The following is a 24,953-nucleotide window of genomic DNA, read 5'->3' on the forward strand; positions in this document are numbered from 1 at the left end:
TATACCGGGACTGGCCTTGATTATACGATAGCTTCACGCAGTCACTTGCAGTGCAAACATGTGCTAAATTCCACAAAGGGAAATTCATTCGCCTTGACCGGAATTTGAACCAGGATCTCTCGATTTCCGTAAGATCTTCTTGTCCGGTTAAGTCGACAGATTGCCACAGAAAGGCTGGACGCCTATGCAGCTTAACTGTCTTAAGCACTCGGCCGGAAATCGAGGGATCTGGGTCCGAATCCCGGTCAAGGCGAATGGTTGTTATTCCTCTGCAGAATTTCGCGCAGTAATAATAATGTTGCATTGAAGGCATTCGTCTATTTTCCAACTCACTTTCTCTTCTTCAAAGATCTGCTTGAATCGTTCAAAATGTACTTTGGTGCTCTCTTCTTCCGGGAGTCGACCCAAGTCCTCCAGCTCTAGCGGTCTCGAGTATCCCAGTCTCAGCAGAGGGGTGAGCCAGTAGAATAGGCCCTTGGAGAAAGCGTTGGCCGCGGCGTGGCGGTAGGCGCATGGCAGGCGCTGCGTGGATTCGCTGGTGTGTGCGCCCTCTTCGTCTTCCATGGTTTCCCCTCCCACTCTCACCACAGCCTTCCTCTTCGCCCTCATCTCTCTGACCTGTAGTAAAACGAACAAACAAATGTGATTCAATTAGGCCGACGTCCGTAAATGTTTTCCGGGGGGTTCATGTGAAGGGGTAGTGCATTAGGGGTGGGAGCGGAGTTTATTTCGGAGAGGCTTTGCTTAAGACAGTAATTCATTAATTAAATTATTTATTTGGTATTATTTTAGCATATTTTTGTTTGAGATAGTTGTACTTGAAGCATTTAATCTGTCTCTCCTCTCTCCCTCATTCAACTTCCCTTTTTAGTTCCTAATAATAATAATATTAATGATAATAATAACATTTATTGATCCTTTAACAAATTAAAATATAAATATCATGCATAAAAAACCAATTTTGGAATTTTAGTTGACCCCAGAGGCCATTGCCTGGTGGATGAATCACTTTCGCAAATACAAGCGTACCACTGAGCATATTTTTGCGTAACAAAAAATGTCTTCCAGATGAACTGTTGATACATAAGTAATATACAATAAAGATACTTTAAAGACATAACAATGGAATTAAAACCAAATTCACGTTTCAATTCTACCCCAATTGTTTTAATTGATATTGATTATTTTACAATTTTACATTTTACTATCCATACTTATGCCTATTTTTTGGGAATCAAGGGAATTTCAATATTTTTGAGACTTGTGAATCGTAGCAGCTAAAGAAGTTATTAGAAAACAACTTTGTAAATCATGGCTGGAAAATCGTTTGATCAGAAACAATTTTTTCGTGGAATTGTGGCTGGACAGTATCTAATTTCATATTCGGAATCGAAATTGATTATTGACTGCACAGGCTATTGTGCGCCCTCAGAATTTCTCGATATAAAAAGTATGTTCGTGCACATAAGTACATGCTTCATAATACTGCCTAGCTATTCAGAAGCCTTATAGAATGGTGTCTTGCTACCCTGGGGTTGTCAACCCTTGCGTTTGCAAGGCCTCCTTGAGACCCTCGATGTCAGCTTAACTCTTAGAGAAAAATTGCGGGTATGAAATCGTATTTATGGTTTGCTCATTGCTTGAAAAGGCTAGCATGCCTGGAACTATCTGCTTATTTCGCGCTTGCCATCAAACTTGGCCCCTATCTTCTAGTCTTGACCTCCTCCCTATCTCTCCTATGTATCTCATGAACTATGTTGTATTTTGCATGTAACATGACATTAGCTTTCACTCAGTAGGTTTTCGCAGGTTTTTCACGCCCCCCTTCATGTGTGGGCGTTTTCCTGCAGTGGGTTTTTTCGCTGAAGGATATTACACCCTTATCCTCATGTTTTTTCCCACAAACTTAAATCTTTTTTACACAAAAATGTCACGTATAGTTGTTTATATATTTTTTGACATTTCACAAACAGTGTATATTGTATATTCTTGGTACTGTAAACGTTTGTCTAATATTTTATGATATGCTTGCATTGACGTTATCGAGGGGTTAGGTGGAAGAGGGGACTTTCCAGTCTCAACCTCGCCCGAATAAAGGCATTTTATTATTATTATTATCTATCTTATGGTGCTCATCTACCATAATTCCTAATAAAATGGAAATATTGGGCATGAATAACGTTATTCTCCAACGCAAGTTTCTATGTCACCAGTTTAAGATATTATGCGTTATATGTTTCGCGCATTCGATTCCTCTCTATAAGTTTTCTGGAGGAGATCACGCCGAATCATTGTTTTAAATTATAGTGCTGCATATCCCTCAGGCGCCCGTAAAAGAAGCTGTGAACCGTCCTCTCTTCAAAACATCGTCCTTAGTCCATCCATATTCATAGCAATATTACAGAAGAGAGTCCCCCTCATTATTTAAATATCCCTGTCATCAATATGACGTTTATTAACTGAGGAATGAAACGTAGAGGAGCTTTTCCTAATGTGAGAGCGCGGGCGCTACGTTCCACGATATCATAGCATTGTGGTAATCCGCATTCAAAGAAGCTTAAAATAAAACGTGATTTTTACCCGACCTTATATCCAGAATACGCTTATTTCTCCCCCAGAAGCCTCTTGTTAGTGAAGAGTTATAACGCCCCCGCAAAATAGGGTACCTATCAATTTAAACTATTTATTCCTCATCCGAATGGCCATACTAATGAGGGAGTCAAATTCCTGCCATTTGGGTATGATATTTGCAAGATGAGATGTTGCAGATTTATTTTTTTACTATAAACTATAAAGGTATGCAATTATAGTTTTATGTTCTTCAATGTGATGCATGATGTAATTTTTCAAATTCCTTTATTGTTAATGCAATTTTTTATCTATGCCTACATGTGTATTAGTGAAAAAGGGCAACTCCCCAAATTATTCGCTTGATTTCATCGTCGTGGGCAATAAGTGAACCTTCTCAGTGCTACCTACTTGGAGTAATTCTAGCGAGAAATGCCAAAGACATTTAAATAAAATGTATCACCTATGAGAAAATATTCCGTTATGTTATTTTTTGGTATCTCAGAATGTTGTATTTTTTATTTTGCTCTTACAATTTTGATTTGTAACTTTATAAATAATCTTGATTTTATTATTCAAGAGTTTAGTTGCCGCATAGTAATACAGAGGATTCGAGACCCTAGGGCGGGCTCGCGGGGTTGCACTTCTGGGCCGAAGTGCTTATCACCTCTGCACCACCGAAGGGGGAGGACAAGGCAGGGAAAAGGAGGGATGCGCCGCCGCGATAGGAGCCCGACAGGATAGGATTGGAAGGATAGGGAAGAGGAATGCCGCACCGTCACAGAGGCGGGCGGGTCCAGGGGCGCAGCTAGGAGTTAAGGCTAGGGGGGGTTTTAAGCGCAACTAATACTTACGGGTGTGAGGTATTGCATACCCACCAGGGTAAGCACGAGTTGCGGGGACCCTCCTCCAGAAAAAATTGAAGAATAATGGTTCAAAATGGTAAGTTTTACGGCTTTCTGAGGGATATTTGATAAATCCTAACACTATTCTATAAGTAATACTGATCCAAATAAGTAAAATGGATTAAACTTAAAAAATTTCTCTGAGCTCTGAGGGGGGTTTATCCCCCAAAACCCCCCTCGCTGCGCCACGGGTCGGGTCCTACTACTAGCGAAACCATAATTAAATGTTTCTACAGAAAGGAAAAAATTCCCTATGAGGAAGGAAATTTCTACGACTTTCCGTAGATGATATGATGATGATGCATAGTTATACATTTCAACGACTACCAATCTCAAAACCGATATTTCGGCTCGTGGCTTTTTTCGTTAGAGAAGCAAAAGCCGAATTATCGCCCCGCGACACAAGGAGAGTTAATTTAGCAATCAAAAAAATTATCTCCTCTAATCCTTTCGTGTGACTGGCGATTGCGTACACGATAGCTATTCGGAGGCATCAAAAGTCATTGTTGTTAAAATATAGGCATTCCTTTTATTTGTAAAAAGCGCGCCGGCCGGAGACCCGTGACTGGGGAATCTGCGAGCAGTTGCCTCAATGGGGGAAACCCCGTTCACGGCCGGATGGGTGCGTGATGAAGCGCTCTCGCCGATGCATGCCGATGATGGCTTTTCCCCGTAGATGGCGACCGTCTCGAGAATTCCCGTCTTATTTTCCTCTGGACTCCCTCCTAACCTCCTCCCCGTCGGAGACCGTCTCGCAACCGCCTCTTGCCGACTGCAGGTCGCGCTAAATATCTCGGATGACGCACTCGGGAAAGCACCAAATACGCCCCTCCACCCCTTTTATGGTCGACACTTCAAAGGAATGGAAAGGAAAAAGGAGAAAAAATGGAACTCGGAAGAATCTCTCTTTCGTGGATGCCGCCGCATCTGCCCTTCACCGCGAAGTCCTTCCTCAAGTTTGCTCCAGTCTTGTGGGGGGCGGTATCTTGTGATTCCCACTCATGCCGCGTCATTCAATATATCCTTGGACCTATTGTGTCTCTTTCTCTCTCTCTCATTTCGTTGCGATTGACGGAGGTCACCTCGCCATGAAGTTGGAGTCATTGTCCGTCCAAGGGCGCTCTACACGTTATGGTGGGAGGAGTGTAATGACATCGTCTGCATGCAGTAGTCTGGAATGCTCTCTTTTTCTCGATCGAGATTCGGCCGAGTTTCAGTAAATTTAAAGAATAAAGTTTTTCAGACGATGTGCAGCGGATTTTTTAAACACTGTTTAAATTAGGTCAACCGATTCAGGTGTGATATAGTGGAAGTTCGACATATTGAAATAAAATTTACCAGAGTTCTAGTACCTGATGATGGCTCTGTGAGCCGAAACGCGTTGCACGCATTAAATTATTATGGAAAAGTGCAACTACCTTTTATTTCAATAACTTTAAATTAGACTTTGCAATTTGTTGATTTTAAAATTTACTGCAATTTTTAAAACAAGAAATTTGGCGGCCTGGGTGGAGGCGGCGTCAAATCCTCGCCTGCTGAATCAATCGCGGTTTCCATCTCCTTTGGGGAAGGAAGTTACACCTGCCTGGGCATGGTTGTTTGTACGTCTATATATTTAATGTGAGTAATTGGCTGCGGCTGTCTAATTTTAAGTAATTATTTTAACTATTAAAAATTCACTGTGCGGGCGGAATGTTGCTTTATCTCGGTGAGTAGCCAAGGCAAAAAGGAAATGATAGAAGAGAATGCTTGGGTCCTTAGGACGCTGATCCAGTGAGGAGAATCTTAAGACCATTCGAAAAGATTCCGAAAGAAGATGTTAACAAGAAAATTGGAGAAAAGACTGACTGAGAGATAGTTATAAAAAAAACTGGACGGAATAGACCTATGCTATGGCTCGAGAAAACAAAAATAAATGGGGGTCACGGTGGGGGGGGGGGGGGGGGGGGGGAAGGGAAATAATCTTGAGAAAGAACTCCACTCGAATATACTAAATGATTATTGTAGGATTTGAACTTAACCAGGTATCAGGATGAGAAGGAAATGGAGAAAAATAACTGACTGTAAAGACCTGTTTTTCACAATAAATTAGCTTGTAGAAGTTAATTTCTAAATTTATGAACGCGAGAATGAACACCAAAATACACCCTGTAATCACCCAACTTTAACGAATCCGTGAAAAGAAAATTGAGCCTGTTCTAATTTAATTTATCCCTTTGTACATTTAGTTTCGGTCCACAAAAGTCGATCATACAATGAGACATTAACTCGTGCGTGTAAATGTATCGCGCAAACAGGCCTTAAGACTGCTACTGAAAAATCCTTACATATAATGCGTGAGAGGAAGATTTCATTCCATAATGTTTGTGACGTTCCAAGGAAACAAAATATTTTAGTTGGAATAAGCTAAGCCATTGTTTATTAATTCAGCCTAGTTGTTAAATACTTGGAAAGTATATGTCGTGTTGCTCAAGTAAGGCGTCATTTTGAGAATCTTACTTGTAGTTTGGGCAGAAAGAAAAAAATCCCACGGGAGCGTGGTGAAATTGTAATTAATGCTTCGATGTTAATAAATAATTCCTGCAGTCACCCAGAAAATATAATTAAGCATAGTAGTAGTTACTTTCGTTGCTTATGTAGCTAAAGAATGGCTGAATTCAAGACTAGCGGTTGTTATTAAAACTGAGAACTCGAAGGTCTCAGGTTAATTCTTGGGCTACTCTTCGACCAGAATTAACTGGACAATACTAAGGACAGTAAAGTCAATGGTGAAATCGCTTTTTTCTTCTTAATATATCACTTGATAAAAATTTAATCCCATCCATCTTGTGTGCTTTCATTAAAAAATGTTGGATCCCTGCAGAATTGCGAAGGCGGAGCAACTCACCGGATATCCAATCCTCTCAAGTACTTTTAGTGTAATGACTCCCTCTGCCCACGCATCAAGAGCGGCGAATAAGTTGGGCGCACTCCTCAAAACTCTTTTACTGATTACGACAGGGGTAAAGATTACAATATCGGCAAGCACTCGAGTACTACTGCCTGCACGGTTATAAAGTCCTCTTTGTTTGGTCGTTGAAATTTTAATCAGTACTGGTTCGAACCATTGCCCAAATGTGAACCAGCATCCTGGAAATGAAGGCGCTCGCTGTGGAGATCACCTACATTAATTCTCGAATTTACGATCCCGCTCACCAAATTTATTCTATTGATAAATAAACCAATTCTCCTGTTAGTGGTCCTTGTGAGTTGGCGAAATCTATTGGTTAAACATAAAACGATAAAGCGATGTTTATCTGGTTAAAGATGTATAATTTTCATGTAGCTTTTGGAGCAGTGTTGTTCTAGAATTGGGTTAGGGATATTGACTTAGCGAATTGGTCGACCGTATTAATTGGGTTACCAAGGCTGGCTCGGCGTAACCCCTCGTCAGGGGACTAACTCCGTTCGCTATGGTGATTACGGACCTCACCATGAAATTTAAATTGGTAAATCATGAGTACACATTGTTTTACATAAAAATTTTACCTTTTGGGATTAAATTGATCACTAGGGTTTACAAATGTTTAACGGGAGGCTGAAGCCCGTTGAAAATTTTAGGTCGGAAAAATTATTCTCTCGTTTTTATTATCTCCTGAAAACTTGATTGTATTTAAGTTTTTCATGGGGTTGTTTATTAGCTTAAGGTTGTTTTAAGTAAAATTCAACTTCAATGTTCGTTCTTAATGTGGTGGGCGTTTCATATTTGGGCTTGGAAGTAAATGGAAAGTGAAGAGGACGCGAATGAGGTGCGAGAGTGGGCGGAAGGCCCATTTACTAATATGTGTTCAGTCTTTATGGCTTGGCTTATTTACAGAAGAGACCTTCCCACGGCGGCTTGCTAAACCAGCAGTATGTTTTATGACTTGCCTCTTGGACCACATTTCGGAGCTTTCATTTATTCCATATTCTTTTGCCACTGAAATTTTGTGCAGAAATTTCTACGAATAAGATTGAGTGTTGAGGAAATAGTTACCGTTTTTTTTTGGAATAAAAAAAATAAACGTTTGCTCTTCGTCAATCAACTGCATTATTCGAAAAAATATGGGGGTAATATCTTTGGGATATTTTCTGGGATATTAATGGTACACATATAAGAAATAGCTTACGGCCTAGAACATGCAAATGAGTTTGGATCCGTCTCATCTATGTGTTTTTACATCATGCTCCCCATTAGCAACAGCTATAAGCCTTAAGGATTGTTTCCGCCCGTAACCGATTTCCCGTGCCAAAGCTTACTTAGAAGTAGGGGTCATAAACAGCGTCTTGCTTGACGATAGCGTTTGAAACGAGACTGCGATTATCAACTGACGCAGTGATGACTTAACACGTGCACGTGTTACACATTTATATCTCTATTTGAGCAGCCATGGGCAAGATCCTTGCTACTGCGTTCCTATTTATTCTCTGCTTTCTTCACTTCTATGTCCCGTGTGGTTCTGCATAAAATCTATGTCTATTTCATGTTTGAGTATCTGTGTAGCCTATACTTCAAATTCAAAAGATGTATTGATCGCGGTTTGGCCATGGGGTAGAAATATTTGACGTACCGTCGTACACGCATTGCGTTTTCAGGTTGGCTTTGTTCGTTATGGTATTCGTGCTTGTCTAGTGGTGGATAAGGACCGTGAGTGTGTAGGTACTCATAGTTTTCTTCAATATTGAAATGTTATACCTCCTTATTTATTTTTTCTAGTCATTTTCAGCCATTATGTGATCTTGAAATCCTCGGCATGACTTTTTGGAATTCATTCATTCTATATGGAACACTTGAACTCCGTTATTGCACAAGGTATGTTAGGTAATACGACCCGGTTCCCGACGCGAGAACGTTATGGTCACTCATATGCTAATAATAAACCTATCATAAATTTCTTCATTGATTATCTCTCCCTCTATTTCTGTCAAGGTATTGAAAAAAATACTGTGAAAGGTATGTGTGGTGTGCACTTCATACTCAGCATGAAGCTAAAAACTGAACTCTGGTCGAGAAATGAATCGTGGTCGTTATTTTTGGCGAAAGTGGTTATTGGTCATGTGGGCTTGTTGAGGCGCAGAGTTGTTTGAGGTCAGAATCTCCCCGTAAAGCTCTCATTGGAAATGATTTAGAGGAAATGATCCGGAAAAGTTCCATTAGCCTCTATTAAAGTCCGCTTGCTTTATGCGGCTCCCGTGGAAGGTCTGGGCCATATGGCTGTGGGATAAATATTATTCCTTGAACACATGGACCTCCTCAAGCTCCTGCTTCACGGATAAACGCTCCGCGGGATTCTTTTTGTGAAATGGATGGAAACTATCGGTAAACATACGCCGCAGTTACGTTTGAGTTTTTACGGTCCATGCTTTTTTCTCTCTCTCGCCTTTCTTGCGTAACGTTCAGGTCCTCAGTCGCTAGAGTCTGTACATTCTCAATTGGATATTTTGCTTAAATGGTTTATTAAAAATTTATGCTCATTGGCCTTTAAGGCTCCCGGGTACCTCGGCCATAAACTACGTTGCAGATGTCTGGGCGAATTCGTTTGAGTCCTCTGTTATCCTATCCACGTAAAATTTTAATGCTCATTTACGAAGAATAAACATTGCTAATTAATATAAGAGTCGTAATTTTTCATTTCTCCTTTGTGATGCTGCAAGACTGACCACGGAAAAACACTAATGTTGGAAAAATTAGCTGCCTGCTACGACGGAATCCAAAATATTTTCCACCGATTTTAAACTATAATGGGGTGGTTTCCTATTATTTTTTTATTGCCTAAATCGAAAGATTATTACTCCTGGAGTACGTATTTCACGCTTTTATATTTTTAAATGACGATATCTATTTTTCGCGATCAAATGAAAAGTGAAAAATTTCAAGCGCGCGAAAACGCGACGCGTAAGTAGGAATGAAGGGAAAAAGTCCGTACGACGCATTTCTGGTTCCCCCTCCCGCCTGGTAGGTGACCTTGATCGAGGCTCTGAGCGCTGATAGGACGCAGGATGCTAACGGGTAGCTGAGTACCTTCCTGTCTGGTAGCGCATGGCTTGAAAAAGGTTTATTAATACCTTATCAAGCGAAGAAAACTTTCCGACCTTAGCCAGTTTTAATAGGTGATTATTAAGACATGTTTCCCTGAGCTCTGTGACTCATGCATGCATTGGTAGCCTCTGACGACGCATAACTCCTATCCTCTCGTGTAGAAACTAGGTCTCTGTGACGTCACGTGGAGTGGAATCGCATGGGCGCCAATCTGGCCTTTTTCAAATGAGGATAAAATTTGACCCTTGCCATTCGTCTAAACCGGTATTTAAAAAACCAAATAATTTGTGTATTATGAATACACTAATCGTGGGTAACGAATCGCCATCAATGCCTTTTGTTTTTTTTGATGAAGGAAACTACCCTATTCTTTATCTCTATTTTAGTCCATCCCATCCTCACGTACTCTTCATAGTAGCGACACTAATTGTAAGCCAATGCATCCGAACCCATGCGCGCTATTTATTACTCCTCGTCGGCGACATACTCCCGTTTACATCGCTTGTAATATTTATTTTTATTATACATACTTACGGACGAGAGATTCGTGAAGAAATTCACCAAAACTTTGTTGGCAATAGCGGAAGACGAGGAATGACACCGACATAAGAAATACAGATTGGAAAGCAGGTAATTGAGTAATTCTTTCGTGATTGTTCCTCCACAGAGGATGCTGAAACATTAAATATCAGTTAGACTAACGAATAAAGACACACTTGGTGTAAATTTTGGTGCATTTGGCACGTGGGAGAGGCTTGCGGGGAGGGGACGCGAGCGGCTTTCGCACAAAATCCATTTAATCACATCTGTCGGACAATGACGAAATTGGAGCGCATACCCGAAGTTCGCACACATTTATAGCCACTCGAGAGGCCTTTTCATGGACCGTAGGTTCCTTTCCTGCGTTCTCGGATCTAAAACTATTTCATCACTTCTCTAAAAGTTGGTAACATCTATTTGTTTAACCCCGACGGGGCGCCTAATAAGGGACAAGTCGTCTCACTAAGCTTTCTTTATTACCTTCTACCATCTTCCGATTTATATTATCAAAGATAAACGACCTCCTAGCAGCATACGCGGGATGAATTTTGCTGTATTGGAGGCGTAGGAGGGGTAGAAGCGAGCGGGGAGGGGAGGGGATCGGCCTGCGGCTCTTGTATCCGCGACGCTGCGTGGGCGTTGGAATATTTTCTTCGCGGACTCAAATTAGGCATTTTGTGGCTAAACGGTGGCAGATACATCAAAATGCACGAAATTTTTGACCGAAAGGCCAGTAATTCGGCAAAATCTATAGAAAATGACCATAAAATACCATATTTTTCGAATTTCGACCATTCTCCCCTAAATTGCATTTGAGCGAGGGTCAGGGGTTCACCTAGAGGTCTCAAATTTTTCAGGCCTTATTTTTGATCGGTCCCACAACTTTTTTTCATTGGGCCAGATGGATTTGAAAAAAATCGATTTTTCCGATCCGCCCTAGTATGTATGCAAATGTGAGCCTGCAAGTCCCAAACGAAGGGAGAAATTTGAGCTGTATTTGTATTTATCGTGGAGCGTAGCACTCCCTCTTGCAAAATCTCTCCCGAAGGTATTCCATCGTGTCCCGGTCCCAGGTCATGACCCCCCCCCCCCCAAATTTGATACTGAATTCGCCCTTGGGTGTGGTTGCCAAGAAAGTTAGAAATAGACTTAAGAAGTGAAGTGGTAGGTTCTTCCAAGCCGGTGCGACAATCCCGAGCGATCTCTGAGAGGCAAGTGATGTGACTGATAGATCTTCGGAGTGTGAAAAGTGTCTTTGCAGTCGTGCATCTGTTTCCGCGATCACTCTAGATTGAGGAATCTCCTCAGGCTTCGAACCAGATCTCGGAAAATTTGAATGTTTTTTTTTTCTTCAAAACAGAAGTTTCCCAAGGTTTCCTCTGTATTTTCTTCTATTTTTTTTTTTCAAATATATCGTAAAATCTTGTCCACCTTCACGAACTAATGCTTAACTAAATGGTATTACATTTTAAGGTTTCTTTGGTGATATCTGTTTCTAAGCCTACTTTTTTAAAAATGAAGTGTCCCGGGATTCTATAAATAATCATCATCATCAGACATATTAGCTGATTTAATTACATTTCTATCCGAAAAAAATTACAATTCTATCTGGTGTAAATTGGGTACTCAAGGTAGTCCCCTTACCCCCTCCCCACTTAGATCCGCCACTGCAAGCAATAGTTATTCATCCAAGAAACCTTTGCCCATATTTTTATTCTCTCAACTTCAAGCCAAGCTTTGGCTACAGGTTATCTAGTTTTGTTGTCAATTCTTATTTTAGATGTCGAAGAGTTGTAGTTTAAATATTGAATTTTTGGAATTTAGGTCTAACGCATACATTTAGCTCAGGACTGAAAATTGAAACGTTTTTTACCGTGCTGCCCTCTGTTTATTCAAATAAAGATTTACATTTATTATTTGTTCGACTGAAAAGTGGGCAGTTGTATAGAAAAGGTGTTTTTTCATTAGTTGCATATACATAAGGCATACCAGTCACCAATGATTAAATAAGGTTGCCGATAATTTGAATGCCCGTATAGAATTTTTATCTCGTTTGCGATAATCGTGAGCTAACAGATAGCATTCAGTATCGCGTTAATTAATAAAACTTCAACTTCTGTTTTTTTCTGAAAAAAAGAAATTCTTTGATCAAAAGATACTGCTGGAGAAGTGTTTAATAGCGCATCGTAAATTCGTAATAATTAAGTTTCAGTGGGAATCACACAGGTAGAGAGCCATTATTTCCAATGAAAATTTCCTTACTTAGGTTTTTTTTTCGCGTCATTCAACGCATTAAATGGAAGGTAATATTATTGCATAAGCGCTGAATTTCTTCTAATGTTACATGAAGTTAATTTAAAAGGTATGTTTGGCAATGTTCAAGTGCCGATGCTCAGAATGCGGAATTGAACTCGAAATCATTGTTGATGATAATTAACGCAGTTCTTGCTTATTTAACTAGAACTCATTATTTTAATGAAAATTTTAATAGATCAGTTGCGTGGAAAGGTATTTCGCTGACCATGACGGAAATTCAATTGCCATCGGGTGGACTGAGCTGTAAAATTACCTCCCTTCACCTTGTTATTGGAGATTGGTGATAGTACCACCGTAGTACATTTCTTCGGATGGTGATAACAAGCCAGGCGTGTAGGTATTGATTAGCATTTACGCCAATCATTGGGGTGAGCGTTTTTTTATTTTCTGGTAATCAGAAAACGTTTGTAGATTGAGGATGCTACCAGCTATTAATATGAAGCAGAACATTGGGTTGTTGACTGTGGTTGCACTATTTTGTGCAGAGGCAGTTGTGTGAGGCACCTCGCGTTCACTAATGGCTCAGAATTTAATGCATAATATGCTTCCAAGGCTTTATGCCAAATATCAACTGAAAGCTTGAACGAATCACAGCATACTCTTTCTTATTACGAATCAATATAAAAATTATTATAACTTTGAAATTTTTTCCTAAAACCGTATATTTACCATTAGTTAGATTAAAGACAGCTATGTAGCATTGAGATGGGACGCGTGTGGGCGCATTTCTTCTGGAAAATCAACCTTGTGTTTTACCTTCTTTCAAGAAAATACTATCCTGTTGCTTGGTATTTTCAATACCGCGGCACCAGACTAAATAAAAAACGGAAGCTTGAGGGGAAACAGTTCAAAAATTAATGACTCCTCCTGTTCTTTCTGTCTCCCTCAGTCTCAACCAACCGTCGATTGAGCTGAGGGAGAGCTTGCAATTAAAAATTCACGCTTGAAAAGTCAGGAGATGGAGATTCTTTTTTGAATAAAAAATCCGCTCCTGGCATTCATAACGGAAGCTTTATTGATCCTTTCGGTGTGGATCTTCGTGCATTGCTCCAGACTCATGTTTTCTGCCAGAATTTGATTCCAGAAATCTTTCTCGTGCTCTTAACGTTTAGAGTTAGGTGATAGAATGTTGTGATTAATTTGAAATACAGTGGTCATCAGAAAGCGTTTTTTTAAATGCATAAGTGTAGTAAATTTAGATACGATTAATATTGTTTCAATGTCATTCGATACTTAAAAGCGTTGAAAGCTGTGAAAATATTATCAAGTGTTTCCTGACGTTGCGAGCTATTCTTAAAACAGGATGTATTGATTGTGACTGATGCCGCTGCTAGTTAACACAGAGGAGTGCCTGCACGGGTAAGCCGACGTGGAAACTGTATATCAGAAAAAAATTGAGTCATTTAGTTACACATCAAATCTCTTCTCTATTTATGAATGAGCCATTCTCTTGCTGCAGGTCGTCTACGAACTATTCCGAATGATGTAAATTTGTTCAAGGGAATAAATTAACTCAGGAGTGTGTATATCGAGTTAATTAGATCCATGTTTTAAGCCATGTCTCTGTAGGCTGGGCCAACATAATAATATTGGCAACGAACTCTGTGATAATTCTCATATTTATCTGTATATCTATCGTCTTATGAGTCGAAAAAACCGCGAGGCGTCTCTGGTCATTGCGGGAGGCGTACAAATAATTCGAAATAGGGTTCCGTGTTACCCGAACTTTTAAGGTGGTTTCAAAAGTCGTTGAATGTATGACTGCATTATTTTTTCTTTTTCAAATGCTTTAAATTTTTTTTTTTATTTAAAGGATCTTTATATAAATTCTTTATAAAATTATCTTCAATTTAATTTTTTTTAACCCTACTTACGTCTCCTAGAGCTTATAGCGACATTGCAAGGAAGGTAATTGCACAGCTCAGCCCACCCGATGGCAATTGAATTTCCGTCATGGTCAGCGAAATACCTTTCTACGCAACTTATCAATGAAAGTTTTCATTAAAATAATGAGGTAGTTAAATTAGCAAGAAATGCGTTAATTATCATCAGAGAGGAAACTCGAGAAATTCTGGTGAAACGGACGGGAAGAATGAGATTAATCAGGAAGTGAGACTGGAGAAAGAACTGAAAAAGTTGTGGATGTTCAGCTGAAAAACTGTTAATTTGAGTAACTCCTTAAATTAAAAAAAATTAAAGGTCGAGTTGCCTCATTTCGATCGACCGCCACTCAGTGCGCAGTTCAGAACCAAGTCAGTTCCCAAACGTGGTACTTGTCTGCCACAGTTGCATATAATTTATCTCGGTCAGTTTGTATTTGGACCAGATGTTTTGACTGTTTCGCAGGGTACCTCACATTCCTTAAATGAGTTATGTGGTCGACATTTTGCTTGTCTTTACTCAACTTTCTTGTCTTTCGTGTCATTCATTTACGTGTCGAGAAGCCATCAATTGATGATGGTACTAATGTATGACGAGTTGATTTTAAGAAGTTATTTCGCAAAAAGTCTGGCTAATGCAATGTTTGTAGCAATTGATGTGCTAATTATCCTGTGGATTCTTGTCCAACTGGTTACAGATTTTTGAAAAACAGTGTAAGTTTGTTGGATAAAGATATTATATTCCTATTAATACCATGCGCAACTCTGTAGCCTAATAGAGTCGCTGCAGGTATTGTATTTTTTTATTTTTTCCCTCGTATGATTACTGAAATTTCGATACTAGTGCTGTTTTTATGTAATTCCTTTGTCTTCAAGTTAGGGACCTCTTGCAATTATTTTAATTCGGCCTTGTGTAGAATATGGCAACACTTCGATTGGTCTGCATGGATTAGGTGCTGAACTCTGTAAATTATAAACACATTAAACCATCTGATGAGTTTACTGGCTAACTCTGAAAACCATGTCAATTAGCCTTTTAGACGTTGAAGCCATCAGTCGTTTTTATTTTGTTGTCGCTAAAGGCTCATGGAGCTAATAGTAAAAACAAATGTTCAAATTATCGAAAGATACGTGCCATTTCTCCTTTTTATGATGCTTAGATGTTCTTCATCCTTTTTAACGAGTTGGAGTGGAATCATAAAATTTCTGACTCAAATTCTCGTGAAATATTTGCAAACACGCCTCATGCACACATTTTGATGTATGCATCACTTTTTACGTCACACCCTTACGTAGGCGTAGACGATAAACCTTGTTAATAATTCATAAGGCGTTATCATTTACCACTCCTCTTTACTTCAACTAAGACTCCACACTTAATGGCAGCAGCTGCGATTGGGAGTTTTAGTCGCGGGAAGCGGTTAGAAGTTAAAATAAATACTAATTTAGCGACGGTTTTAAGCTCATAGGGAGCAGATTATTTTATTCTGAAATAAAATTTTCTGTAATTTATATGGGCTTCCAAAAAGTCAGCCGCCAAAAGGCAACCAATTTTCAAATTGCTGCCACTCACCCTTTGACTTTACACCTCTCGTATGTACATGGATGCCTAATTAGCCTACTGATACTGATATAATTATTTCTCGGAAACTTGGAGAGTTTTGTTTAGAGCTGTGAAAACGCGTATTTTATTCTAGGAATCTCACGAAAAGCGTTTTTTCAGCACCATAAAAATGCAGCATATCTTAATTGAGTTTAAATAGTATAATATAAGCAGGACTATTGAATTGCCGCGCCCAGAAATTTTTATGGGTGATCAGCCATCTGCCTGATGGAGGCTTTGCTCACGGATCAATTAAAGTCTTCCTATCGGGAGAGAGATTGGATTCACATCTTTTCATGGCCTTATTCCACCGCTGTCTTTACGCACACCATGTGGGTAAATTATCAATTAATATCGATTTCGATTTTTTTTAGAGATATGGGAGGAGGGCATGATACCTTCGCCTGAGTGGACATTTTAATTGAAATAAATACTTGCAATTTTCCGTTATTTAAAATTTATTACGACCTAGGTTTATATGTTACTACTTTTTCATATTCAATGTGATGAAGATGACGTATATTTTTTAATCTTTGAAAATTTTAAGTATTTATTTCAATGCGGATAAATTCTACTCCATCATGCTTGAATCTTCGTATTTTATCAGTGCACATTGGCTTTTGTCGTAGTTTTTCCGTTTTCAAACCACTATTATGCTCCGGCCGTGCATTTTTTGGCTCTCGGGATGTAGCAGTGATAGTGGTGCGAGTGTGATCTAAAGTACCGAAAGTCGGGAGGATTCTTCCATTTCACCACCACCGAATGCGACGGTGGGGGGTGGAGTGGTTGATGACGTGTGATATAGTGCGCGAACTGCTGACAGGGGGATTTCATATAGGATATAGGAAACTGTCATGCCCTTCAATGAGTTATGGCGCAGCTCCCAAATGCGTGGCAAATGAGGAGAAATCCGGGGATGGTGGATGCCGAACGGAGCGGAGGCCATCCAATTAAGCGTGTCCTCCCCAAAACTCCCACTGCCTCCCACATCTACCGTATTCTCATCTCCTTTTTAGCTTCCCTACTGCACTTCATCTCACAGTCGCGTACTTGCGTACCCATCTAAATGGTTGAAGTCTCAGCGCATGTAAATTTGCAGAACCGATAGTTTAAAGATATCGTTTTTTCCGCGTACAATCATCATCATTAGTCAACAATCCTAAGATTGGTTTGACGCAGCTCTCCATTCCTCTCTCCGATCCGCTAGCTTTTATATAGCGACGTATTTCTTCTCTTTTACATCCTTTATAACCCGTCCTATGCAACTCATTCGGAGCCATCCCTCTTCTTCCCTCCCACCTGTCTTTCCACGATTGTCTTCATCATGTCATTATGCCTCATAATGTGGCCAACTAAGTTGTCCCGTCTTATGCTTAAAGTTTTTAGGAGACTTCTTTCCTCCCACTCTTCTTAGCACTTCCTCGTTACTCACACGGTCGATCTATTTTATCTTCATCATTCTTCGGTAGCACCACATTTCAAATGCTTCCACTCTTGACTTCTCTGCTGATGTCAATGTCCAAGCCTCGCTTACACAGAGAAACATACTCCATATGTAGCATCTGATGAATTGTTTCCTTACTTCTATGCTTGTATTCTATAGAATAGTCTATAGAATAGCCTGCGCTATTCTACTGACTATTTCTTTCTTGCTTTGTCCATCGTTGGTAATTCGGCTTCCCTAAGAAATTTCTTTCACCTCTTCAAGGTTACGCTTTCCTAAGTTAATGTTTGTCTTAGCCTCCTCTCTTTTGATGCACACTAATATTTCAATCTTATTTCTTATTTTCAGCTTATATCAGGCATAATTATAATTATTTAAAATTTTTGTAAAATGACATAACACATCAGTGTTGTTATTCTGAATAGTGGTGTATTTGATATACTCTGAAGCTTACAGTAAATGTATTCGGACATGACGTAATCAGGTGTAGAATACATTTATTCTGAAGGGAGATGAACTTTAAGTCTGGTTAACGTGCTATAGACACAAGTGATCGTTTGAGATGCCAAGCTTGAGAGGGAAAATAAAAATTTGAATACGGAGGAAAAATCTTTTCGCAAATTTGCAACGAATCATTAGTAAAATGTTAGTGGAATTTTTTATGTCCAAACAGGAATATTTTCGAGTAGTTGGCGGACCAACAAACGATAATTTACGAAGAATAAGCAATTTCATGGTCAATTCTCAATGACGTATTTTGTCGGTCCGGTCTTGAATGGTCGAGAATGACTAAATTTACCACTGGCATCGTTTTATGGAATATTTTGAAACGCGCATTGCGGTTTATTGAATGATTGACGCATTTAACACCTTCTTACCTTGAATTCATGTCATTTGTGTCATCTCATGGTAAAATACGAGCAATAACGTTTAGCTGTGCATTTCAAGTTCTTTCAGTGTTATGATTCGACGCATGCCTCAGGTTCCGAAAGTCAATACCGCCATTGGGCTTAAGTCCTCTCCTCACCGCATGTCGCCTCCCTGTGTATGTCGCGGGATCCAGTTCTGCCTGTTCAGGGCAATGGTTTTTTTAATCATATGCATGGAGTAAGTTTAGAGTTTTATGTTGGGAAGCAGCAATCCTTCCGGGGTTTCAATAGCTATGGAACACATCCCATTGAAACGGGGGTACTCGTAAGTGTTCCTGGAAAATTTGTTTATATTAGCCTGAGAAAACAACATTTTAAGTACCATGTAAGACTATTCTATCGCTATTAAAGCTTTTTATGTTTTTATTTTCATTGGACGAATCTATTATTTATTTATCGGACAAATAACCATTTAAGTTGGAGGGACCCCCCAAAGCTCGGTCCATGATCATGATCGTTCAATTTTTAAAGTTCTGTTGAAAAGGCCGCATTTTACTGTTTTTGGGAGTGTGGGAATTGAATTTTTCTTAATTTCAATGCTGGGTATCTCCTAGCCCGGCGATCAATACCGCAGTGAGATTTCGGTTCCATATCACGGTCGCCGTATGGCACTTCTCTCATTTTTCGAGGTGAGCTTTCTTCCCGTTCCACTCCGATATCCTCCTTCACCCTCATCAGCCTCCAACCCACCTAACCCTCTACCTCTCGTTTGTCCTTCTCCAACTCCAGTCCTCCCGCAATGCACGTACCGTTTGAAAGATTTTTTCTGGGCTCGCTCTTTTCCTGGCGTGGATAAAAATAAAATACTCGTAATGAGTTTGGCCACCCGTGCTCAAGCGTAAACACACGGACTTTTTAAACATAATTTCTTTCAGCTGCGAACTTTGCTGTCCCGGTGGGAAAGCCTTTTTTTTTTTTTTTTTTTCAAGGTTTGCTCCAACGTTTTTTTAGATCTGCCGACAGATGAAATTGCTGGTATTGTTTAAAGGACAAATTCATTTGTGATGGCAAGAGGCTCATGAATACGAGTTGGTTAATCAAGGCGTTAATTTTTGTCAGGGATAGCTTTTGACTATTTTTAAGATCAAGGTGTTTTTACCAAATATTTTCTCTGCGATGAATGAAGCTATCCAGGCCTCCTAGTCTATTTCCTCAGGTTAATTATTTGTATCAAGCACTTCTAAGTAGCTAAATAATGTCATGGATAATATATAACGCTGAATAAGTGTACCCATAAGAAAAAAAAATGAGTCGTGTTTTAGTCAGATGTGAAGCCGGTTAGTAACATATTTCTCTCTATGCATTAGTTTTTTCGATTAACCAGCCGAATGGACGATATTTTTTTTGTATTTTTCACGTTGCTTTGGGTTTTTAATGAAGTAGTAGTTGCAGCTGTTTCTTTGTCACTACTGATTACGACCGATCTTAAGTCATATTTTGAGAGCTTATTTTCTGCCCTTGAGTCTCTATTTCTCCTATTATCAACGTTTGTGTAAGTAACGTAAAAGGCTTAGTAGTGTTATTTGTTTCAATGTGGTCACCACCGTCACTCGCAGTCAGCCAGTCCTCGCGATTGCTCCGCAGCTTTTGCGCGGCCACAGGTATGTTTCATTTTTGCTATCGCCATTAGTGATGTAAACTTCTATTTCCTAGACACTTTTACTTGTGCGAAAACCCCACATCAGGTATCGTGAGGAAAAACTTCAGGATAGAAGGTGGCTTTGGCAAAACAACACCGTCTACCCATTCATTACTCTCGGGGTCTTCTGTGGGACAGAAAAAAAATGAGGGCAGTGGCCTACACCGCTTGATTAACTGAATGAGAAGATTTATGTAGTTTCTTGTCCAGCTTCTTTATTGGCTTCCAATTAGTTGTCACTAATCGATACTATTTATTTAGCTCCATTCAATATGGGCTCATTTGGTATATTTTCACGTGAATTCTTCGAGCTTTGGGTAAAGTGATTTGCCTTCTATTTGATTTGGTACGTCTCATTATCTGCTATGATCGTGATTACTTCAATACGCCAAAGAGTAGATGAATGTGTGGTGTAGTTGATTTCTTTTATTTTACGCTAAACAGCTTATTGCATGTATTAAGATAGTTTAGTTTTTTTCAATAATCTGTGTCAGCGCTGTGCGTTTGTTACCTCATAAAATTTATCTGTTTCTCTTTGAGCTTCATAAATCTCGATTTCAACGAGTCTCCACTGGAAGTGAGAGGCCACCGCGCCCATTCACATGTTAATGGGAGAAAGTGAATGCTCTTGAAATACTAAGCGGACCATGTGATGGATGTATCCTTTTTGGTTGCAATGTTTTTTTGTGCTGGTTTATGAAGAGTAATAAATTCAGCTGATGTGATTCCTGAGAGTAATATCTAACATTTCATCAATTTGGCCTAGGAAATTGGTTCTGACGTTGAGCGTGAAATAGAGGTGTTTATTGCTACCGATATGTGTTTCATTTGTTTTACTTCACTTATTAGTGCACTTAGAATTCAATTTTGCTCGTATGAAATGCACCCATGCCAGGAATTGCTTTATAACCTCGTAATTGGATTTGCTCTTCGTTTTCTATATAGTTAAGCTCGTGCGGTTATTTTTGATCATGCTAATGCATTCACATAAAAAGAAAAAAATGTAAAAAAAAACTTATGGGATCTGCCGCTGTGAAATTTTTTGAATGGTATAAATATGGACGATAGCCAAGTTCCTACCGAGAAATACTTGCGTAAGCTGTCAAGATTTATTCCACAGGTTTCTCGAGATGCAGATTTTGTTGTGAAATTATTACGTATCAGTAACTTAGTTCATTAGTTCTAATTTAGTTCACTAAAGCTGAAGGCACTGACTTGATCTTTATGTATTGGACTATTTACTGCTCGTTGAATTACCAGGATGGCTGAGCACTCTTCTCAGTCTTATAGGTAATAGATTGACATTTTTGTGTTGCAGATATGAATTAGAGTTTTATTTGCTATATTAATGAAAGTTCAGTTCACTGCATAAAAACGTTTTGCTTATTGTTCTATAAAAGTAGCAAAACTGAATTAAAGGAAAGTTTATACCTATAAACGTGGCGATAACGGGTGACTGCGATTCTAAACCCGTTATCTTGTTTTTATGTTTCTTTTACCAAGACGTCTAACTAAAATTTTTGTCCCACTCAAGTAATTTTGGTAGGTATATTTCATGAATCAAAAGACTTGGGGAAAATTCTTCTAATAGATGGCATCTTATATTTATGTACTCGCTTTCGCTCGTTGGGTCTCTGTCCTCCAATCACCCCCCTGAAAAGGCCCTCAACCTTTTCAGATCCTTTTGCCTGTTCGAAAGCTCGCTTTATGTCTCGAAAAGCACCGTAATTCTCTGGGATGAGCGGCGTTTTCATTATCAAGCTCTCTGATAGAAATTGAATTAGAATCTGGCCATCTCTTCGGTGCTAATTTCGACTCCGAGCTCATCTCGGCTAGATTGGACGCTCGGCCAAACCAATGTTTCCCAAATATTGTTATCGACTGATCCCATGGTAGATGATGATGTGGTAGGCACCAGTGGCGCAGCGAGGGAGGTTTTGGGGGGAAAAAGCTCAGAATTTTTAAAAAGTTAAATCCATTTTACTTAATTGTATTAATATTACTTATAAAATAGTATAAGGATTCATAAAATATCCCTCAGAAAGCTGTAAAACTCACTATTTATCCTAAAACTTTTCTGTGGAGGGCCCCCACACCTCCCGCTTACCCTGGCGCGTATGCCATACCCCCAGACGCCCCAGTATTAGTTGCGCCTAAAACCCCTTCCAGCCTTAATTCCTAGCTGCGCCCCTGGTAGGCACTACTCATATCACCGGGTCGCTTATTGTCGCTGAGTTATTAAATCTTCATTATTATTCTTCTGTTATTCAAAACGCTGTATATTATTGTTTGTGAAATCATGGCAAGGGAATATTAAAAATGTTTGCTGGAAATTTAGTCATTTGCTGATAAATCGCTGGATTTTTTTCCACGTGTTTTGCATTGGATCGACATAACTGGTTGTGACTAGGTGGAATGTGGCAGATAAAATACATTTAAAAATCCATTTGTATTCTAATATTTCCAAATACGTTCCCATGTATATTGTATGTGTCTGCATATACTGAGAAATGTAATCAGGAACACAAGCCAACTTCATTTTTTTAGTAAAAATTCCCCGTAAATGAAGGTAGACGTATATCGTGAGGAAAATATTTACATTTGTGCAGTTTTGGAGGGAAATATCGCGTTGTAATTTAATATCGTAGTTATCGTGGGGAAGAATATTCAAAACTCATTGGACAGTATCAAAAATAACCCTTCCCCATTTTTTTTCCTTTCTGCTGGTCATAACGCCGAAAATACTAAGCGTTCAGTAGGACAGTGATCGAACGAAAGTGAAAGACCTTCCTTTCGCATGTGCGGTATCCGTGTCATTTAGCTAAGTTTTTGCGTCCAGAGTTGAAATATGCAGGTGGCCATGCGCATATCAGAAGTTATTCATGAATGAGCCTTCAAAAATCCATCCTCTCCAAAAAGTGTTTCATCTAAATAAATATTGCTGGTTCATTGTATGGATAGGGAAATTTTTTAAATTATTTTTTTTAAACTATGATCATTTGCGTTTCATGTGGTATTCAAGAAATTTATTTTTCCTCCTACGGTATTTTTAATGGACGCTATTAACCTAAAGAGGGACAGTTTTAAGTCATGGTTATAATGGTGGCGGTAAACGGTGGCACTCATTTGACAACTGCAAAGTAGCAGAACGAGATATCAGCTGGCCAAAACACACCCCATTTTTCCTCCCCGTCGCGTCGTCTCTAATCTCTGCCGTGTTCGTTGGCCGGCATCACCTGCCGCACGCCTTCGCCGCGTTATATGCAGATGAACCTCCCGCGGAGACGCGGCCGTTCGCTGCGGCAAACATAATAAACCCCATCCCGGTGAGCTGGCACTCCATCACTTGCGCTGTTGTGCGGCCGGTATTAATGCCGCCCACCCGAGGGCCTCCCACAGCTCTTCACCGTGGACCGACCCGTCTCGTTCGAGTGTAACCTAGTTACGCGGGTCGTGTGGCGGCGAAGGCATATTCTCTTTCACCTCTCCACACCCCAACCTCATTTGTGCTTCCTCTCGCTTCGGATGCTTAAATCCATTCTCCATCCTGCTGGAAGAAAACCGTGTGCTCAACTAAAATTGAAACTGTATTCCTTCATCCAAGATCCACTTTACAAGATCGTTAAACGGTTCCTTAAAAAAATCTTTGGCCATAATAAGGGAAGAAATTAATTGTAAAAGGGTAGAGTTAAGTTTAATGGACAGATTTTATGGATATTTTCTTTGTCAAGCATTACAAAATTGCGAATGTTGTTTATTTTTTTCTTCATTTAAAAAAATATTTCTGCAAAATCCATGTTAAAATGGGTTGCACTGCCACTTCTTCAAACCTCATTTGTCCTTTCTCTTGCTTCAGATGCTTAAATCCATTCTCTATCATGCTGGAAGAAAAACTTACGTGTGCTCCACAAAAATTGAAACACTATTCCTTCATCCAAGATCCACTATACAAGATCGTTTTGTTCATGGTAAACGGTTCCTCGAACAAATATTTAGTCATAATAATGGAGTTATTTGAATGAAGATATGCAACCTACTAGAATTAGGATTTTGTTCTCTTACTAATCATTTTTTTTTCGATTTTTTAAAAATTGGTACTTGTAAATATTGTATAAAAGTACTGATAAAAATTTTGTGGAAATTTACGAAGGATGTTTATCGTCATTCAGCATGAATTCCCACCGAGTGAAATCCGAATATATCGATTTCATCATGGAGTGATGTAATTATAAAAAGGGTAGAGTTAGGTTGATTGATTGTTTATATTTTCTTTGTGTAGCTTTAAAAATTGCAAACGTTGCTCATTTTTTTTTTTAATTTTTGTAAATCCATGTTGAAATGGGTTGCGATGTCACTTTTCATTATATAACCCTGTTTTTGTTGTTGTTATTCCTGATGATGGCAAATAAAGGTTTCGAAACAATCGCTTCATTCGAAAATTCAACTTCATCCCTGGATCAAAACTCTTCAAAGATACGTCATAATTATTCATATGTCTTGCATTTTATTGAATCGAAGTATCGCAAGAAACATACCTGCTGACATTTAATTGATTTCAGCGATACTTAGATATAGTGGAAATACAGATGATATAATACTGAAATTTTAAGCTATGTATTATTCCGCGCTGTTAATTGGAAATCCGACCGGTGTCGACGTTTCACATTTATACTTAATGCTATTATGGCGAGTCTATTTAGTAAGTTGGGGAATCGAGTGGGAATTGTACTCTTACATGCTTGTGATTTCAACATGTAACCCGCAGATAAATGCTGATTATTGTGATTGATTTATTATATCCCAAATTCATTTATGACAATGCGGCTTGTCACTTTGCAATACCTCTTCTTTTTTTATCTCTTATTATGGTTCTAAAATATTTAAATATATACTTGATATTTATGGCAATTAAATGGAATATGAAAGGTTTTCCTGTGTGCTTAACCTAAAGGTCGGAGGAAGCCCATTATGTTTTTTGCTCCGGAGTCATTCGATTCAGGAATAAATTTGCAATTATGTAGGCCTCTTTCATCGTCTGAACTGAATGGAATCGTTATTCCCTATTATTATT

The 24,953-nt window shown here is 39.2% G+C and overlaps 2 protein-coding genes across 6 annotated transcripts in view; one reads left to right on the forward strand and one right to left on the reverse strand.

Annotated features, from left to right (window-relative positions):
* LOC124158811 (ATP-binding cassette sub-family C member 9) overlaps positions 1-24,953 on the reverse strand; it is a 107,087-nt gene that overhangs the window by 51,643 nt on the left and 30,491 nt on the right. For all 4 annotated transcript variants that reach the window (XM_046534146.1, XM_046534144.1, XM_046534145.1 and 1 more), the window contains exon 3: positions 334-618. In XM_046534146.1, coding sequence (XP_046390102.1) covers positions 334-618 — 285 coding nt within the window. The remainder of the gene's footprint in view (positions 1-333; positions 619-24,953) is intronic.
* The window catches only part of LOC124158812 (synergin gamma-like), a 160,745-nt gene that overhangs the window by 38,863 nt on the left and 96,929 nt on the right, over positions 1-24,953 (forward strand). The window lies entirely within an intron of this gene.

Source organism: Ischnura elegans, chromosome 5 (genome assembly GCF_921293095.1).
Source record: "Ischnura elegans chromosome 5, ioIscEleg1.1, whole genome shotgun sequence".
In the NCBI taxonomy this organism is placed as follows: domain Eukaryota; kingdom Metazoa; phylum Arthropoda; class Insecta; order Odonata; family Coenagrionidae; genus Ischnura; species Ischnura elegans.